The sequence below is a fragment of the Canis lupus genome, chromosome X (genome assembly GCF_003254725.2).
Source record: "Canis lupus dingo isolate Sandy chromosome X, ASM325472v2, whole genome shotgun sequence".
Lineage (NCBI taxonomy): Eukaryota > Metazoa > Chordata > Mammalia > Carnivora > Canidae > Canis > Canis lupus.
Window position 1 is genome coordinate 27,362,576 of NC_064281.1, and position 20,877 is coordinate 27,383,452.

A 20,877-nucleotide genomic window follows, 5' to 3' on the forward strand; every position below is an offset into this window, starting at 1 on the left:
GGGTCCCAATGAAGGGCAACAGATGGCAGAAATTTTTACTCAAGTAATTTTTCCATCAAAGTTCCTATCAGCATTTGACTCCCAGCAGTGCGGCTGTGAAGAAGCCATCCAGCTCACCAGCCAGCTGGTGAAAATCAGCACTGTAAAAGCCAACTGTATAGAAAACATACTTGTATTCAATTTGGTCTTTTACACCATATGCTTTTATTCTAGAGAGCCTTTGATCTAATCCATATTCATTCAAAGTCATTCATCTCCTATAAAGTCATTTGAAGGAGCAGATTACTGAGTAGGTATCAGAGTACCTCCAAAGAAAAAGACCAAAACTCACTCTATGGCAGGGAGTGTCAGAGACCTGTGCACATTCATTCAGCTCTCTTCGTTTCTGGGCAAGCCAACAGGTTTTCACTAATGACACCTGCTGCCGGAGGACTTTCTGGACGTCAAACTCGGTGAGGCTTCTTTTGTGAGGAAGAGAGCCTTTTCCTCTTGCACTTGTCTCAAGCTTTTGGGCAGGCACTACCTGCCTGCAATGTGTTCTGTGAATCTAAACTTCTGAGCTTCAGGTCCTTTAAAAAAGCACTTGGGATTTTGTTTTTTCTCTATCCCAAATAGCCAAGGTAGGCAGAGATGAAGAGCTGCGAAACACAGACTCTTAGAGACTCCTTTCTGTGCCTCTCTCCCCAGCTCCAAGACACCAATGTCTTTTTCTTGCCATTTATCATTTCATCTAAGAACTCACAGTAATGTTCTCATGCCCTAGCCACACGGTTTCTACAGAATTTTCCATTCTTCATGCAAGCTTCCAATTTGAGAAAAGGCAAAGTATATTCTGCTGAACTGGGACATAAATTTAAACTAAAAGTTTGAGATTTGATGGTGAATGTGAACATTACAATATGACATATGTAATTCATGTTGACTTTATCCTCAATCACAGTGGATTAAGATGTATCATTATGTTACAAAGTAAACTGCTTTTAATTGAATTTATTTGCAGCAATGTATGTAAGTATATTGCACATGCACAATATAATATACATTACGGAGGAGTAAAACATGGTAGCATTGAAAGAGATACCAGAAAACTAATTGACTTCACATTAAAAAGATGATATTTTGCCTAAAATCAGCAGTTAACTCATGTCAAAATAACACACTGCCATTCCACTCCCTCTGTTGGCTTAACATTTGTCGATTTAAAGCCTAAAAAATTTCATCTAAACAGCCCCTCTTCTGTTTACTTTGTAAGTTGCTTTCAAATGGAATTTCTTAAGATTTCAAGGTGTCATGCTTGCTCGTGGCAACATTCTTTAGAAAGTGCTGGTAATTTTTATTTAGTCATTTGTTCATGGGAATTTGTTTTTTTCCACCTTGTGGCTGTCATGAATAGTGCTCCAATGAGCATTCATCTACAAGTTTTTGTTTGAACACACATTTTCAAACCTAGGAGTGAAATTGCTGGGTCCTGTGGACATTTTATGTTTAATTTATTGAGTAACTGCAACTGCTTTCAGGAGCTGAAATATGGTCCACTAAGCAGCATTACCCCATAAAACAAACAGGCTCCATTTCCACAAATAGCAAGAAGACTCTTTCAAATATTAAATCTAATGGTGATTTTTATTATTTCTACTGTCAGTCTCAAGGATTTTCAACCCCCACTAAATAGTAGTCCATGTTTTAAAACTAACTGCTTTCTACTCCAGAAGGACATGTAAAGCTAAACATTAGGACACTTTGTGATTTCTACTTTTCTGTTTTCACTCAAGGTATCTGTTGGCACACCAATTCAACTCTGTCACTATGTTAGTTAATGTTATTTTCATAACTTTCTTTCATGGTGTTCAGCTTTCCCTTTGAAAACTCCCATTAACATTTCTTCTTGTTCTAAAATGAGTAGGCAGAGGTGTCAGCTATCTGAGGAGGATGTGTTTGGCTGAACTAGAATTTTCCTCAATTCCTAATCCAAGAGCTGTACTTTGAGGAAGTGTCATAATTCATAAAAAGATAAGGTTTAATGAAATTGTCAGGTTGTTCAATCTGCATTTCAGATGGTTGGGGACAGTAATTCAGTAAATGTTTTTTTTTTATTGATATAGGCTAATCACTAAGAAGTGTGATTAGTTACACTAAGATCTTTTATTTATTTTGTAGAAAATGGCATTCTAAGTGCTATATGCACATCTCATTTTTATTCCTATTTAAGAGAAGAGATAGCAGAGGCATGAAGAGATATCAGATATTTTCCTAAGATATTAAGCTAAAAGAGCCAGGACTTGAACCCATACTTTCTGAATGTAGCTTCCAACCTCTTAGCCAATCTTCTGAACTTCTATTAGAGCCTAACGTGACAAGTCAATATTTTTGTGGTTGATAAAATTTTGCATATGCACTCAGTTACTGCTGGTGGAGTGAATATACAAGAAGATGCATAAATAATTGAGCGAATGTATTAACAAATAAGTTTTTAGTGGCATATGACATAGTAGATATATTTTCATGCAAAAATTTAATTTTTAGAAAGAGATTTCCTGGGGATCCCTGGGTGGCTCAGCGGTTTAGTGCCTGCCTTCAGCCCGGGGCATGATCCTGGAGTCCCAGGATCAAGTCCCACATTGGGCTTTCAGCATGGAGCCTGCTTCTCCCTCTGCCTGTATCTCTGCCTCTTTCTCTGTGTGTGTTTCTCATGAATAAATACATAAAATCTTTAAAAAAGAGAGATCTCCTATTGTGGTATGACATATTTTTGCAATATCTTGAAGAATATGAATTCACATGTTTAATTTTATCATTAACTTAGGACAGAGATAAAAATCATTGAGTTGCATAGAACCAGACCATCTTTCTGGTATTGGCAGTCACTTTATTTTGAATGATAATATCAAGTGTTAGTAGAACACTGATTTGTCTTTTTCCAAGTTAACGAGTTAAATAAAATGTAGTGTGATAGAAATATACATAGAAGAGCATACAGCATGTACATACTTTTTATTTGATCTCATATTTAGACATGATACTTTTGCTAAAAATTATATATATGAGGCTTCAAACTACAGTGTACCCCTGCATGTATCTGTTTAGTACATGGGCAGTTTGGTTGATTTTCCTCAAAGCAACCATTACTGGTTCATGCCAAAAAAATCTGTCTGCTACTAACAGGTGCCATCAACATTCTGTTTCCTAAAATAATTTCTTAGCGAAAATTTAAACTCTTTCTCTTATTTGTTATTACTCAATCAACAATGATTATGGCCAAGATAGCTGAAATTATCAGGGATTCTATTTATCTTACTAATGTTGCTGCCTTACAGGGTCCTTCAGGACTCGCTTTCTGAGACTTACCAGAATGGAAAGATAACCTTAGGCATCTTATGTACATGTGTGTGCGTGCATGAATGCACATATGCTTGTGCATGATTTTTGAGCTTCCTAATCACTAGGGAAAAATACCTTAACTATTTAGAGGATTTAAAATATCATTCACAGGTCCTTATCTAGAAGAACTTTACCCTGGACATACAGAATTCCCTTTCTTATTTTATGTGTAAGTTGAGTAAAAAAGAGACTAAATAAAGGTCTTTTTAAAAATTCTCCTATTAAGGGGAAAAGTATTGATAAGATGTTTATCAATCTCAACTAAACCACACTGTCAAGAATTGAGGACCTTTAGACATTCTCAAGGCATTTACAAGCATTACACAGTTGCAAGGGTATGTAGAAGTAAATGTACTAAAAGATCAAATGGCATCAAAATAATTTGGTTTGGGCATCTGCTTCTAGCCAAATTGGAGTAACAGGGACCAGATTTAACCTCCTGGCTAAAAACTGAAGAAAATGGACAAAATATATGAAATTATGGTTTTGAGGACATGAGATACCACTCAATGAAAGATGCTGATCTCTGAGAAATTAGAAACAATGAGGTGACTCCATACTTGCTGCTGCTTACTGTCTGGAGAGATTTCCAGGCTAGGACAAAGGATAAAGAGACTCTCACAAAGCTAGGAGCTCTCCTTGAGTTGATGAGATAAATCTGGGACTTCCAGGAGGCCAAGGTGGCTAGAATTCACAGGGCAGAGTACCAAAGGGGAGAGAAATACAACGAGAGAGAACACTAGAGACCCCCACCCCCCAAGAGCTCCCTTCAAGTCTTCATCTGAGTCCTGATCAGCTGTTCCATGTGAGCAAAGTATACATGATGAGGGAGAGAACTATGCAAAAAGGTGAAAAGTAACAGTCATCAGAGCTCACACACAGCTGGGAATATGCCTCTTCTTCCTAGCCACAGTAGAAAACCTCATCATTCACAGAGCATAGGAGAGCATACTCAGAAAGGTTCTGCCTCAATAGTGGGGCAAAATTAGCTCTAGACTTACGCTGTTCTGTTCAAAACTCTCAATGTCTAAAAGAGAGATGCTCAAAAGATCAAATCGGTTCCAAGTAAATTAACTGTGTCCCAGAACAAGGGTCAAGAATATTTATCTGCACAAAAACACCAAGCACTCAAAAAGTGATAATTTACACCATCTGGCATCCAGTCAAAACGACCAGTCATCCAAAGAAGCAGGAAAAAACACCCACAATGAACAGAAAACTTAACTGAAAATGACCCAAAATAGACATAGACGACAGAATTAGTAGACAAGGACATTATACAAGGTTTTACAGTTGTATTCCATATTTTCCAAAATGTAGAGGAAAGATTGACAAATTGGGTAGAGACATGAAAGATGTAAAAAGACTCAAATCACACTGCAACAATGTCCAAGGTTAAAAATATACACTAGATGAGATTAACCACAGATTAGATATTGCAAAAGATGAGATTGGTCAATTTGACAATATAAATCACATAATATGAATTACACAGAATAAAGACCATAAAGGAAAAATATACAACATTAAAAATAATGCCTTGAAAATTCCAAATTTGATAAAAACTAAAATCCCATAATCCAAATAAGCTTAACAGACCTCAAGAACAAGAAACATGTAGAAAACTATACACCAAGGCATATCATAAACCAATTGCTTGAGTTCCAAAAGCACTCCCCAATAAGCCTTCTATATGTTAATCTCCATCTTGGAGGGGGCCTCCCAAAGATGCTGACCTGAAATATGTACCAAAATCCTTATCAAAACTACTCTCTGAGGAGTAGAAAGGAAGTATACATGAATTTCTGCATTGCTTTTTCTTTTTTATAGTGAGTATGTACTTTTTAAATAATAAAAAACAGATTAAAATGTATAACTATCTTGTGTAAGTTATCTGTGGAAATGACAAAAGGTTTAACATCTCAAGTACACCTTAATGGCACATATTTTAGAGACATAGTAATGCTGCATTAGCTCCAAATTCACTTTAGTGCTCTTACAAAATGTATTTTCTATATGATGGCAGATTGGAAAGCCATGGATTTTCTATCTTCAATGCCAATGCTGATGTATATACAAATTTGACACATAATTACACAAGTTCTTAAAATTATTTATATTATATGTGCACACAGCTTACCTATATGTGCATGCTTACATCTTACCTTTTTAATGTCAGAAGGTATTTTTGCTATGCAAAAAATTATTTGAGAATAAGGAAATGTAAAGTTGAATATGATACTGCTTTTATGAATCCAGCAATTTGAAATGTCTGAACTTATAAGTTACCTTTTTCTTTGCTTTCATCCATCTTAATCAGTATTTTATGGCATTAAAAATTGGCCACAACTCAAATCTGCTTGATTGAAAATTGGTACATGAACAATTTGAGTAAAAAGTTACCAAAATACTTAAGACTTGGTGTAATAAACTCAATATGTCTTGTACCTAAACTATATATTTTATAACCTAAGTTATAACCTCCAAAAACTAATTTATCTCTCTCTGCATACTCAAATGACACAGCAAGTTGAAATTAAACTATACACTGGTTATAATCCGTATGTTGCATTTCCATTAACATAAACCATAAAAAAGTCAATAAGTACCACCAATTAACTCTGCATTGTTTTGGCCTCTGGACTATCTCAAAGGCATTCTGTCAACAGAATATATAGAAATATTGCTACAGCACAATTGTCTCTAGGGAAACAGAACTGTAATTTTATCATGATGGATATTTCCAGCAACTACATTATTGCTAAATATGCCACAAGTTCTCCTGGACAGAATTCAACATAAGGCAAAAACATACACTGCCCCAAAGCCGCAGGACACCCTGCTACAAGATGCTTCCCTGTATCACAGATTCAATTATACTTCGCAGTTCATCAGATAAACCAGTTAGATCCAGGCTAACTCTCACACTGACACAAATAGTCCACAGCACATTCTCCCAGCATGGTCATTATGATGATGTTCTAATAGGTGTAGTGATAACAACAAAAGTTGGGAATTATCAATTTCCATCATCCTTCACAACCTGAACTTAAAGAAGTTAAACAGTTGCGATAGTGTGGCAAAGACAGTGTGAAAAAAGATATATCAAAACCTTACCTTAAGATACCATTTGTATTTGGCATGTTCCCAATTCTCAGGAATTTGTGTCTTTTTGAGAAACTGTTCAGCTTCTGTTAGCCATTGATTAAGTATCTTCATATCATAATGAAACCGCCGCCATTTTTCCACAGATCTGTCAAATCTCCTAGAGGCAAAAAATAGAGAACAAGAAAAATAAGTGGATTATGCAAATCACATGGACATAGCATATATGTTTTATTATGTGGACAAGGATATTATTTTGAGTTTCTCACATTTGTAGGTTTCAATTTCAATTAACAGAGATAAATGATATTGAACAAAATGGATTAATTAAAATAAAAGGCTGTAATTTTTCCCTTCAAAATCAAACACATTTTTTACCAAAACAAAAATAAAAACAATTATGGAGTATTAACATTTTATTCTCTTTGAGCATTTTTAAAAAATATTCCAGGAATTTAAAAAAATATATATATATTTGCACCTAAGAAATTAAGTATTTCAAAGGTAGATATTCAATGACAACATATTTTTTGGATCAAAATATAATTACCTGCACTGGGTGTTATTTTTTTAAAGATTTTATCTATTTATTCATGAGAGACACAGAGAGAGACAGACAGAGGGAGAAGCAGACTCCATGAAAGAAGCCTGATGTGGGATTCGATCCCAGGACTCCAGGATCATGCCCCAGGCTGAAGGCAGGTGCTAAACCGCTGAGCCACCCAGGGATCCTCGCACTGGGTGCTATATGTAAGTGATGAATTACTAAATTCTACTCCTGAAACCAGTATTACCCTTTATGTCAACTAACTAGAATATAAATAAAAACTTGAAGCAAAAAAAATCAAATTACTTCATGAAATTACTTCATGAACCTATCAATTTCCGTATTACTTTTGATCCAAAGGAGTTTATTTACTAAGGTCTTCAAATATCCAGGATGACAGATGTAACTTGTATCACCAGATCAGATGTAAGCAACCAACTAACTGATGATATACTAGTCTAAACCAGGTGATGAGTGGTGTCTTCCTTTAATCTTCTTGTTATTGTATCCACTAATATTTTCAATTGTAATGCTGAAGGAACTCAGTGCAAGGTACTGTGTCAATATTGCACATGGAAAGAATATTAAGAAGGAGGTACTTGGTCGTGTTCTGGTCACAGAAGTGACTAAGGCCAAAATGAGTAAGGATTAGATGTTTACTTTAAGACAGTTTCACATAAAAATCACCAATTAAATCAGTATCTGTGAGTGGCATCCTGACACTGGTATTTTTAAAAGCACCCAACTGATTCTAATGTATAGTCAAGATGAAAAAACAGTCTATAAAGGAAGTTTTAAAGTCCTTTTTTTTTTTTGGAAGTTTTAAAGTCTTAAGGGGGTTATGAACTACTGGGTCTCCTGGGGCCTGTCCAAACAGGTATTTACTAGCATTAAACCAAATACCATCCTGAAAATTTCTGGCTGTGGGACTGCCTCAGAGTCCAGTGGCCTGTAGAATTCTCTGAGGTCTACTCTTAAGATGCAATGGGGTATAGTTTTGAATATCTCCACATCTTTTCAGATCTGTACCTCCATTTAAGAAATTTAAACAATCATAGAACTTAAATAATGCCCCAACTCCCTATTGTTTTAATGGGAGGAGAATGGAATTAGCATTTCTTTTTTTTTTAATTTTTTTTGGAATTAACATTTCTTGAAAGGTTACTATGAGCCAGGCACTGGGCTCCAATAACACCCTCTACAACATAACAATTATTATTCCTATTTTTCATTGGAGAAATGTGAGAGGCTGAGTAGTCTGCCTAAAGGTAAAGAGGAATAAAACGACAGGAAGGGGATTCTAACTCAGATCTCTCTGGCTTCAGTGGTGCCTTTCATGTTCTTCCATGCTCTTTGGTAGGATTTACTTATTTTTTAAGATGAAGTCTTACTAGTTAAATAATTCAAAGAGATAGTTGTAGGGAATTTTTTCTTTTTTTCTTCTTTATCATCTTCCAACTAATGAATCTACATACATTGCATTTTATCAGACACCCCACTTGATGATTAACTATATTTCTTCCTTTCTTAAAGATTTATTTATTTGGGGGATAGCAGAAGGAGAAGGAGAGAGAAACTTCAGCAGACCCTGCAATGAGCACAGAGCCCAAGGCAGGGCTCGATCTCACCACCTTAAGATCAGGGCTCTGAGATCACAGCCTGAGCCAAAACCAAGAGTCAGACACCTAACTGACTACACCACCCAGGCACCCCAATTATATTTCTTACTCTAAAAATGCCTAAAACAGTATTTTGGTAGCATAAAAAAAAGGAGCCAATGGTAGCCCAAATGGATAGTCTTTAACTAGAGCTAACTTAAAAAGAAGAATTCTGCCTTTAATAATTAAGGGCATTCTAGAGTTGATCAAATATGATATATCCATCAGCCAAAAAATGATCTTGGAAATATTTTGCATGCTTAATGATAATTTTGTTTTCATATATTTTCAACACTAATCACAATAAATGACTTAAGAATGCATCTTAAGAATTTATTCCCTTTATTTTTTAAGATTTTATTTATTTGAGAGAGCAAGAGGAGGAGAAGGAGAGGGATAAGCAGCCTCTATGCCCAGATCAGACCCCAACATGGGGCTTGATCTCTCAACCCTGAGATTATGACCTGAGCCAAAATCAAGAGCTAGACTTTTAACTGAGTTACTCAATGTCCCAATAATTTATTCCCTTTAAGAGAAAACTGTACATTGCACATGTCCTATAGTGACTCACATCCCTGGAGTCAAAGTTTTTGTTAAATGATCTAAAAAATGATGAGGCATAGTTGGTATTGTTCCATCTTGGTGAGACTGTAGCTGATTTAATTTTCATCATATTTTTCTATGTTGTTAGGTTGTTCTACAATATGTTTCATACTTTGATATTCAGAAAAATATCTTCAAAATAATTTTAAAAGGCAGTTTCATATTCTAACAACTATCACCTCCAACTCTTCCTGCTACCACAGTTTGAGAAACAGGAAGAAGCCAACTGGAACACAAAGGAGTCGATGTTTGGTCACAATTTACATTCCACCTTTGTGACAGTCATCAGTCCCCTTCTTACTTAGCTTTTCTTCCCTCTACCCAGCCACCAGAATTATCCTCCTGCCAACTCCTTTCAGCTACGGGCAGGTGACTGTTTTTCTACCATTTGTACTGTAAATACCAACTCTTCATTCCAGGCTGCTGCTGCACAGATGTGTCCCTCCACCATTCAGAGCACAGGCAATTATACCATCCACTAGATTTCACAAAGCCTCCTCCCCCATCAACCCCCATTTCTCTTTGCAGATGATCTTTCCTCTAAATTCCCCGAAAGAAGAAAACCATAAGGTCCCATACAATTGATCATGGCACCCCTAGCTCTGCAAGACACAGCTGGAAGGAGGAAGGAAAGGAAAATAGTCTGCAGGCCCGGATTCTCTATTTTCCATCCTTGTTCCAGGCCCACAAGAATGAGACAGGCTGGACTTGTCAGCCTCACGGGACCATCTGTGGTTCCGCAGGCCCTGCTGCTGCCTTGGGACTGTGTGACTTTGCACGAGAGTTCCATATTCTTGAGATGCCCTCTTGCTTCCTTTTCCCCAACTCCCGAAATCCAAACGTTTGCGCTAAAAGATTTAGGCTGAACTACTTAAACTGTTCACTTTGTAAACATCTAAATCTAGAATATTCGTTATATAGCCTGCAACTGCTAAAACTTTGAAAACTGTAAAGTTGATTTAATTTTATTATTACAATTAATGTTTAAATGAGTAATTCTATTCAAACAAAATATTAAAGAATAAAAGCATGCACTTTACACGTGACGACGTTTAATGTGAGTAATAATATTTTAAACTCCATTTCAAGCATCACATAAAATTTTAAAATATACTTTTCAGCATTTTAATATGCGTTGTTAATAGCAACGTCTAACTCTATTCTTGAATTTACTACGTAAAATTTCATTTTTTATCATGACTACTTTGAAATTCAAACTCTTTCCCACTGAGGAAAATTCTGAATGAATAGATATAAATTTTGTGAGTTTTACAATGTTACATTTATAAGTTTAATCTCACATCAGTCACTAGGCTCCCTCAACTTCTCTCACTCCATTAATTGGACTGTCCAGGATTAAGGAAAAAGGCAGCAACAACTAGAAATACATGGAGATATTAAAAATACCATTCAGGAAAATAAATATAAGTTTTACCCTCTACATTATTACTAGGGGAAAAATGTTGTTGCTTTTTTCCCTGGCAGTAAGAGGAAATGTAAAACGAACTAAATAAAGGACAAAAATGGCAGTATAAACATATGGATAATAAATCAAGTGATTTTAAAATTTTGCAAATATTAAAATTCTCATTCACTATGCAAGCAGTATTTAAAATTACACTGCTGCTTCATTTATGTGTGGCATAACTTACTTCCTGCTGTTCTAAATCAAGTTAGTCAGATTATTCTCAAGCATAAATTACATTTAGGGAGTAATTTAGGTACTTTGGGACATACTTTAACACTTTCCGGTCATTAAGGTGGTGCTCAATTCTATGAAATAGATTTAAATAAATAATATCTTAGTAGCCTTCTGACATAACCATTGTGGCTTTATACTTAAGCCTGCTAACTCAGCAGTAGGCTCTTATTTCTTCCTACGTATTTAATCTTTGAAGAGGTGAGTGGGAGGTACCTCCACTAATGTCTTGTGGTCCAAACAGTATGTGTTGATAAATAAAGTTAATTAGTTCTTTGTCCCAAATCATAGTCCCTTACTCCTCCTCACCCACCTTCATCCCCGCTTTCCCAGTAATATAATTACGTAGTAAAAGCTAAGCATGCTAGCAGTAATGAAGGGTTTTATTTTCTACAGAACCTGACCTACTCCAAGGAGCTCTCCCACGGCTCCAACTCTCCCCACTTCCCCTGAACCCCTCCTAAGACACTGCCCCAGATTTCTAGACTAAAGTGTGTCCTTTGATGCCTATATTTTTTTATACTGGACCCAGGTCCACTCATGTATAATAGACTCTACTGCAGTTGACTGACTGTCTCGCTGCAAACATTCACTGGATACAGGCTCGTAGCTGAACCCATGCCCTCAACTCTTCAAGCAGACAGAGCACAGTGGTCCCACTGCCGGGGTTGGAATTCTGGCTTCATCATTTACTGTGTGGCCTTGGATAAGTAAGTGACCTCTCTGAAAAGTAAGTATGAAAGTAGTACCTACCTCCTCCTAAAGGCTAATGTATGGGTGAAATCAATGAACGTATTTAAAGCTCTCAGAACAGTATCTGGCAGTGTTCGACAAACAGTTGTAGTGGTTGTTGGTGTAATTATTCTGCCTCTATTTGGCTTAGGTTTTCAAATGCAAATCAAATCACCAATATAGAATCCACGACATGTCAGTGTCTCTTTGGTGGGGATAAATCATTAGCCAGTTTATGGAAGTTGAATCATTACTCTAGTATAAAAACCATGGTGGGCTACGTCTAACCATAACCACACCATACATATTTTCGAAACACCTTCTATCGTGACACAACATAGAGAAGGATACATGCAATCCCATGTTACCATCACCAAAGCCAAGAAATTAAAACAAAACAAAAAAAACTTCCAGTAGCTAGAACCACCCCCCCAAACTCCCTCTCAATCACTACTCCCTCCTGCCCCCACAATATAACCTCCTTCTTAACTTCTATGGTAATCATTCCCTTAGAGCTTTGTAATTTATGTAATTTAAATACACATCCCTAACACTGGTGTTTGGTTTGTATGCGCTTTTGAACTTTTTATGAATGCAACCATATTATATGTATTATTTTGTGTGAGAGTTTATTTGCCCAATATTATGCTTTTTTTTGCCTTTTCCCCCTTAAAGTTATACTTTTAAGATTTTTATTAAAATGTGTTTAAATTTAGTTAATTAAAAATGTTTCTTGGAGAGCCTAGCTGGCTCAGTTGATTGAGCGTCTGACTCTTGACTTCAGCTCAGATCATGATCTTAGGGTCCTGGGATAGAGCCCTGCAGTGGGCTCCAGGCTTAAAGGGGAGTCTGCTGGAGGATTTATCTTCTTCTCTCTCTGCCCCTCCCCCTTCTAGCATGCATACACAGGATCTCTCTCTAAAACAAATAATCTAAAAAATAAAAAATAAAAAAATAAAAAAATAATCTTTTAAAACTGATTTCTTATTCATTGTATATTATTTTGTGTACTTTTTAAAACTGTTACTAAATATTTAGATTGTTTCTAGTTTGAAGCTATTATAATGCTGCTATGAACATTCATGTACCTATTCCCTGAAATGTTTGCAGAAGAATTTCGGTGGAGTATATACCTAGAACTGAAATGGATGAGCCACAGGTTATGTGCATCTTAAAGATGACAAGATGCTGTCCTAGGGTTTTTACTCCTAGCATAGTATCATATGAAAGTTTACACTACTTTTTATATTTTACAGTCCAAGAAGCAGAGTATGAGAATTCTAACAGCTCCATATTCTCACTGCCATGTGGTACTGTCAGACTGTTAAATTTCAACCATTCAGATCATACATAGCGATATTTTAGCTTTATTTCGCAAATCCTTGACTTCTAATGGGGCTGGAAAATTCCTTCTATGTTTATCGGCCATTGGATTTCTTATTATGTGAAAACGACATAATAAGAAAGTGTTAAAACACATTTGCTATATACTATAAAGTGATCATTCTATAAACACTATCCAGACCAAGATATAAAACAATTGTCAGTAGTCCACATGCCCTCTTTGTGCCCCTCCTCACTTTTCAAGAACTTCTCTCAGTTTTCTATCATTGTCTGTTTTGTCTTGAGAGACACAGACTGAGAGAGAGAGAGAGGCAGAGACACAGGCAGAGGGAGAAGCAGGCTCCATGCATGGAGCCTGATGTGGGACTTGATCCCGGGACTCCAGGATCACACCCTGGACCAAAGGCAGGTGCCAAACCGCTGAGCCACCCAGGGATCCCCCTATCCAACATTCTTTAACATATTCTCTTATTATAGAAGTCTTATTAATATATTTGAGAAATCTTCTATCCAACATTCTTTAACATATTCTCTTATTATAAAAGTCTTATTAATTTGCCTTTTCCCATTTAGATATAAAGTGTGTATATATATATACTTTTCTAAACAGAAGATTCTATTTTATTTTGTAAGGTAAGACATACATATGGAACAAAATAATGGTGTACAGTGGAAAAATATAAATGTGTGCAGTGAAAAGTAAGTCTCTTCCACTTGACTCCTGCAATTCAGCTAATTTTGCTCTCACTATAAATGGAATTTTTATAATTTGAAATATTTCTAGAGCAAGAAAAAGGAATAGAGGTACATTGGTATTATGTAATAGCTTTTTCTTTCAGTTTTATTATTTTCAGTATATCCATTGCTAGTATTTTTAAAGCATTGACATTTTATTTTGTGATACCCTTAATCCTCTCTAGGTTGTGAATCTGGTTCTAAGGCTTCAAGCCACTTTGCAATGGTACTTTGCTTTTAGGTTTTTCACAGTGGTTATACTTGAGTTTACAAACCCATTCTCATGCCTTTATTCCCTCTCTCCACTTCTGAAATCCTACATATTTTGTTTCCCTTGTTTCTCCTAATGTGTTTTTTATTGCCATACAAGTAAACAGAAAAGATGGTCTTTATTTGCACTGCATCATCAACATCAACAATTAATATGACCTCTTTCCAAACACAAAGGACTCTTTTGTCATGCTTAAAGGAGGCAGAGATATTTTTTACTAAAAAAAAAATCTCATTATTATAGAAGAACCTCTTGGATTTCCTATCTGGACATTTCCACACAGAATCTCCTAAACTCTTAAAAGTTCAACTAACTTATAGAACAGGGGTTGGCAAACTTTCTGTATAAAGCTCTCCTGAATAAGTATTTCAGGCTTTATAGGCCATGCAGTCTTTGCTACAACTCCTCAATTCTGCCAAAACAGCTCAAAAGCAGCCACATGCTGATCAGAAGCAAAGGGGTTTGACTGGGTCCCCATCAAATTCTATTTACAAAAGCAGATGTTGGGCCTGGCGTTGACTTTACCTACCCTGCATCTAGAAAGTGATTACTACACAGTTTTAGGTCCTGGCTTTTAACTGAGTTCTTTATCCAGCTTTTTGTGGAACCTCAAACATGACATATTACCAATTACTTATTTTATCCTCTGAATCAATACTTATAATTTTAGCTAATGATCTCCAAGCTGGAAATCTGGAGGTCATCCTTTACTCATCTCTTTCTTTCTCACCATGCTTGTCTCTATATCCCACAAGTTCTAAACCAGAAATGACTCTTGAATTTGGACACTTTGCTCCAGACCCACTGACATGGCCTTTCTTGAAAGCCTCAAATACCTTTTCCTCTCCATATCCCAGTTCATCTCTCTACCATCATTTTCTCACAATTCTCTAATCTGTGTTGACACTACCATCCCTTTTTCCTTTTTTGTCCCAACACAGAAACTCACACAGATCACAATGTATACTATACTTCAAGACATCAAATTATGTCAAAACTTCCATAACAATCCAAATTCTGCTTCTATCTGTTCCTTTTGCTGTATATTAGATTGTCACCTTTTTATAATGTCACTTTATTCGGTGAAGCTTGCCTCCTCTGACATAAGCTACTCCATAAGACAAGTTTCCCCCACTCCACAAAAACCTCAATTAACATTCTCCTTCAGGTTCTAATTATGTGTTTGTACAGCTATATTTCCCAGTAAAATACGGACCTCCTACAAAAAAGAATATGCCTTATTCACTCTTGAATTTCTAGTATCAAGCAATGTTCCTGGCACACAAGTGTTTAATATATTTTTAAACAAATAGATGGATAAAATAATTCATGAGTAATTTGCATAGGCTTCTTATATCTTCCATTTAGGAGCCATGAGACTTAGGTAATCCATTTTACTTCTTTGAATCCAATTGTCTCATAAATAAAGCAAGGATAATATTGCCTATGTTACATAGCATTTTGATGAGGATAAAAGTACACTGTAAGGAAGCTATAAATAACAATAGCATTTTAGTATTTTGTTATTAATAATAACCTATGGTAATCTGTACATTTTATACTGTTGAAACAAAATTTAGAATTAAAAAAATCTCCCTCTAAATCAGAAAGCATCTTGCAAATAAGTCAATATATTTCCAGAGAATTATTGCTTTCACTAATAGAAAACACAAAATGACTTCTAAATATAGATGGTTTAGGAAGCTCAACACCATCATACAAAAAAAATTAATACACTTTGCAAAGACTTACCAAGGACTAATTTAAGTATGAGGATGCACAATTACTTAAAAACTATAGCTTTTTAAATGGTAGTGTTTCAGACTAAAATGATACTGATAAAAGTCACCTTACACCGAAGTATTCAATAGTGTTGCTTTATTTTATTATTTTATTTTTAGTTATTAATCTGGTTCACTTATTGATAGTATTACTTAAAGAGTAGTACTTGCAGGGGCACCCGGCCAGCTCAGTCAGTAGAGCATGTGACTCTTGATCTCAGGCTAGTAAGTTCAAGCTCCATGTTGGGTGTAGAGATTACTTAAAAATAAAATCCTTAAAATAATAATAATTGCGAAGTTAGATAAATGCTAATGATATTATTTGTAAGGACTCACAAATACATTAGGTTATCACTAATAATATGTAATAAAATCTTAAAATTCTTTAGATTTCTAAAGTGTTTTTAAAACTTCATTGGTCTCTTCTTGGGCATGCATCTCTGAATGGGACCTAAAATGTGCACTGTAGTAGTCTCTTTTTCCTACCAGTAGGCAAATCTGTGGAGGAGGAGTGAAAACAGAAAAGCCTCATCAATAAGCTTGAGTCCCCTTAAATAAGTGAAGACTTTTTGAACTGTTAACATACAACACACACACTCACACATTCAAATATGTACATATATAGACACAAAAATCAGAATTTGACCTAAGTACACATGAGAGTTTTGGAGGCCTTCATTAAGTATATTATTTTGGCTTAGTAACAGACACCATAAACATACCTGGGATAAATTCATAAGTATTCAAGTATGTAGGAATCCATATCTTCACCTACCCTTGAATCTGATTATTTAATTAGCTAATTATAAAAAGAAAACAAAAATTCCTCTGATACTACTAATGTCTCTGGTATTCCTCAAAGTTCCTTTGCCCTTCTCTTTTATAAACATTTTTGTCATAGTACCAAGTTCCAGCAGGCCAATGACAGTGTAAAGGGTACAATATTTGACAGTTCTGTCATGGTGGGAAAATATTCAGGGTATGCTATTCCTGCACTGTTTCTGAAAAAAAAAAAAAACACAATGTAGGATTATGCTAATATTAACCTAAAAATTATGCAATTTCAATGTCTTGATTTGCCACAATTAGCACCCTGCAAAATTACCCAAAGAAGCAAAAATAGTTTGCTATTAGTGAGCTATAATGTTACCTTTTATATTAGGATCTTTTGGAGAAATCAACTAAAGAAATTGATTCAGCAGTCTAAATTAAATAATTTAAATTTATTAAAAAGTTTAATGTCACATTCTTTCTGAGGACTTGATATATTCACAGATCTCCTTTATAAAACGTGAGCATTTATTCTTTTTAAGATTTTATTTATTTGAGAGAGAGTGAGCAAGAGTGAGAATGAGAGAGGGCACGAGCAGAGGGAGGGACATAGGGAGAGGGAGAAGCATATTCCCCGTTGAGCAGGGAGCCCCATGTGGGGCGAGATCCCAGGACCCCGGGTTCATGGCCTGAGCCAAAGGCAGCTGCTTAGCTGACTGAGCCACTCAGATGCCCCCCAAACCTGAACATTTAATATACTCATAATTTAAATATCTCCTAGTGGGATCCCTGGGTGGCACAGCGGTTTGGCGCCTGCCTTTGGCCCAGGGCGCGATCCTGGAGACCCGGGATCGAATCCCACGTCAGGCTCCCGGTGCATGGAGCCTGCTTCTCCCTCTGCCTCTCTCTCTTTCTCTCTCTCTCTCTCTCTCTGTGACTATCATAAATAAATAAAAATTTTAAAAAATGTTTAATCTGCATATGTCTTAAAAAATAAATATCTCCTAGTATATAGTCCAAATAAAGATACTGTGTTTGACATCATTGCTCTTAATTTTATTTTTAATTGTTGACTAGAGAGGAAATTCAAAATACGGATGTCTTTCTCTTCATTCATACACAAACATACGTAACTGATGGAGGGACTTTTACCTAGAAACAGCAGCAAAAGCAGTCACAAACACAAATATCAGGTGCTAAGCACCTGATAAAGTTCTTTGATTCAATACAGCATTTAATATTTTCACAATAGCCTAGGGTAGGTGCTCCTATTCTACTTTACAAATGAGAAAACTGAGACATTGGGAGACAAAGAAACTTGTATATTTCCAAGCAGAAATCCAAGGCAATACTAGAGGTGAATAGCACTAGTTAACAGTTTATATGTTTTTTTTTTTTATATGTCATTAGAATTAGTAAATGCCACATTATCTCAGGGAAGACAAGAAATCCTACTTCTCTAACCTGCTATCCCCTTGGGCATAAATCATATTGTTACTCTTCAGTTCCACACCCATATTTCTGAGGATCATAAATCTTATATTTAAAAAGTAAAGGGTTCAGGGGCACCTGGGTGGCTCAGTCAGTTAAGCAGCTGCCCAGCTCAGGTCATGATCCTGGGATCCTGGGATGGAGTCCCACATTGGCTCCTTGCTCTGCAGGGAGCCTGCTTCGCCCTCTCCTTCTGCCTGCAACTCCCCCCTGCTTCTGTGCTCTCTCCCCCTCTCTCAAATAAATAAATATTTTTTAAAAGTAAAATATTCATAAATGACCTGACCCAAACTAACATCTCTTCCTTCTAGTCACTTCTCATTATATATCATGACCCTACACACCACATTCTCTAATGAAATGGAATTTAACTTAATGTTCCATGAACATCCTGGATGGTTTCTCATCTTTGTTGTCTAGTTGTTTTCTTCATAATATTTCTTGTGTCAAAGTGTTATTTCTTCTGATTTTCTGTCCCAATGTAATTTCCTCCATGAGAAGCTTTCTGATGCTCCTAATTCAAAGTAATTCATCCTCTCCGTACTTCCCCAATCGTCATTTTGTCCTGCTTTAAAGAATTTATTCCATTCTAATTTATATTCAAATCATTACCCCCAAACTATAGCAATTGCTCTCTAAGAGTAGAATCAATGTTGAATCACCATTTCTACCTTCTATAACAAGTACTCATAAATACTGTTGGACTTAATTTTTGCAGATATAAAATTAACTTAATTTTAATGCATACAGTTGATATTCATTTTGAATTATTATTATACCCTTTAATAGGAAAATGTTCTGAATATTAGAAATCCCACACAATCATCTTGCCAAAATAGAGACATAGTCCTCAATTTGAAGCAAGTCATAAAACAAGGAGGTTGTACAGCATATGAAATATGAAAATAGGCAGACGTGATTTAGAAATTCCACTTTATTGCTTTGTAAAATTCAGCAAGTGATTTAAATTTGGTGATTTCAGAATTCTCATTTGTGAAGTAGGCATGATAATGGGTTGTTCTTGGGAATAGGAAAAATATATACAAACTTGTGGAGCATATAGTAAGTGCTCAATCAATCTTCACAATAAGAATAATCATTAATATACATATACAACTGTGACATATATAATATAGAAATATATACTTGCTATATTTCTAAATCCATTTGTCAAATATATATACATATATGAATATTTTCTTTTTAATATATAACTATAAATGAGGAAAATATGTACAACTACTGTACATTTTCTCATCCACAAATACAAGTTGGATGATATTTACAGACAGATCTAATATTCTTGTCTTATAAGAGTCAGACATTTCACTATGGGTATACTGATTTTACTACTATTGTAATTGAGAAAACTAAAACTACTATAGCTAATGTAGCCATATGTATTTCCTTGTTTCTTTCTGAATGAAGGAGGGACAGTACATTTGATCTGGTCACAATAAATGTAACTTGAATTTTTCTGCTAAAGGAGAATAAGAGGGGAAAAAGATTTTATTTCAAACTGGAGGGTGAACAGATTTTGATCTTCACGGAAAATAAGACATTTAAGTGTCATTTTCTTCTCAAAAGTGTTATTAAAATATAAATTACAAAGATGCAGAGTAAGATTTAAAAAATTAAAAAAATATGACATCTTGCTTCTTAGGCTGCCCAAATTCCATTTCTTCCATAGGCTGCTATAGCAAGTCAAAACAGCTTATGAGATCAGCTTATTATTCTGATATTTTTTTAATTTTTATTTATTTATGATAGTCACAGAGAGAGAGAGAGGCGCAGAGACACAGGCAGAGGGAGAAGCAGGCTCCATGCACCGGGAGCCCGACGTGGGATTCGATCCCGGGTCTCCAGGATCGCGCCCTGGGCCAAAGGCAGGCGCCAAACCGCTGCGCCACCCAGGGATCCCGAGATCAGCTTATTAAAGTGCCTCTTTTTCACTTGGGGGCTTATCTCTTTTGTCCATGATTAAATGTAAAGATTAAGATTACTGTGTATCTTAGAATGTATTTGGTATGAGAACACAATAACACAAATATAAAAATAAAATTGAAACAATTAACTTTTTACTTAGCTTTATTCTACATGGGCAATTCTATTTTCTCTCTTAGACAGTTTCACTGGGACCATTACCTTCCACAAGACTGCTTTTTCTATTAAGATAGTCATAATTAACATGAGCCTACACATGCAGAACAGTTATCATCCACCATATTAATGAACATACAGAAGCTATCATTCTACATTTTATTTTATTGAGACCAATCTCAAAGGTTGCAGAATTAAAAAAAAATAACACTGACTTCCATAATCGTCAATTAATTCTAAAATAATTTTCCAAAGAAAGAAACAATACTCCCATTTTACTATTCTAAGTTGGTCTTGGAACATGAAAAAAAAACAGTATTACAGAAAAAATGAATTCAGAAGCATCACCTGGTGTTAACAGAGAATTAGTGCTGAAATTACACCAGAGTAATATTTCAATTAGAAATAGAAGGAGAAAATATCTGGGTCCTCAGAAATTTTAAGTAGTAAAGAAAATAAGAACCATCTTCAGTGGACATTACTCGTTTTGCTGAGAGGTCCACCCAAGAGTCAGAGAGGATGTTTCCAAAGGACTTCCTTATAAAATTTGAGAAGCAGTAATTAACTTCAAGGCAGATTTCTGGTTATATCTATTTGACAGATAATAAATGAATTAAGTAAGCCTGGGGTCCCCTATTAGGAGTATGGCTGTGATGCTCATT

General features: G+C 35.6%; 1 protein-coding gene across 15 annotated transcripts in view; it reads right to left on the reverse strand.

The window, feature by feature from the left end:
* Positions 1-20,877, reverse strand: part of DMD (dystrophin) — a 2,170,621-nt gene that overhangs the window by 1,077,242 nt on the left and 1,072,502 nt on the right. For all 15 annotated transcript variants that reach the window (XM_025439443.3, XM_025439430.3, XM_025439477.3 and 12 more), the window contains one exon: positions 6,496-6,643. In XM_025439443.3, coding sequence (XP_025295228.1) covers positions 6,496-6,643 — 148 coding nt within the window. The remainder of the gene's footprint in view (positions 1-6,495; positions 6,644-20,877) is intronic.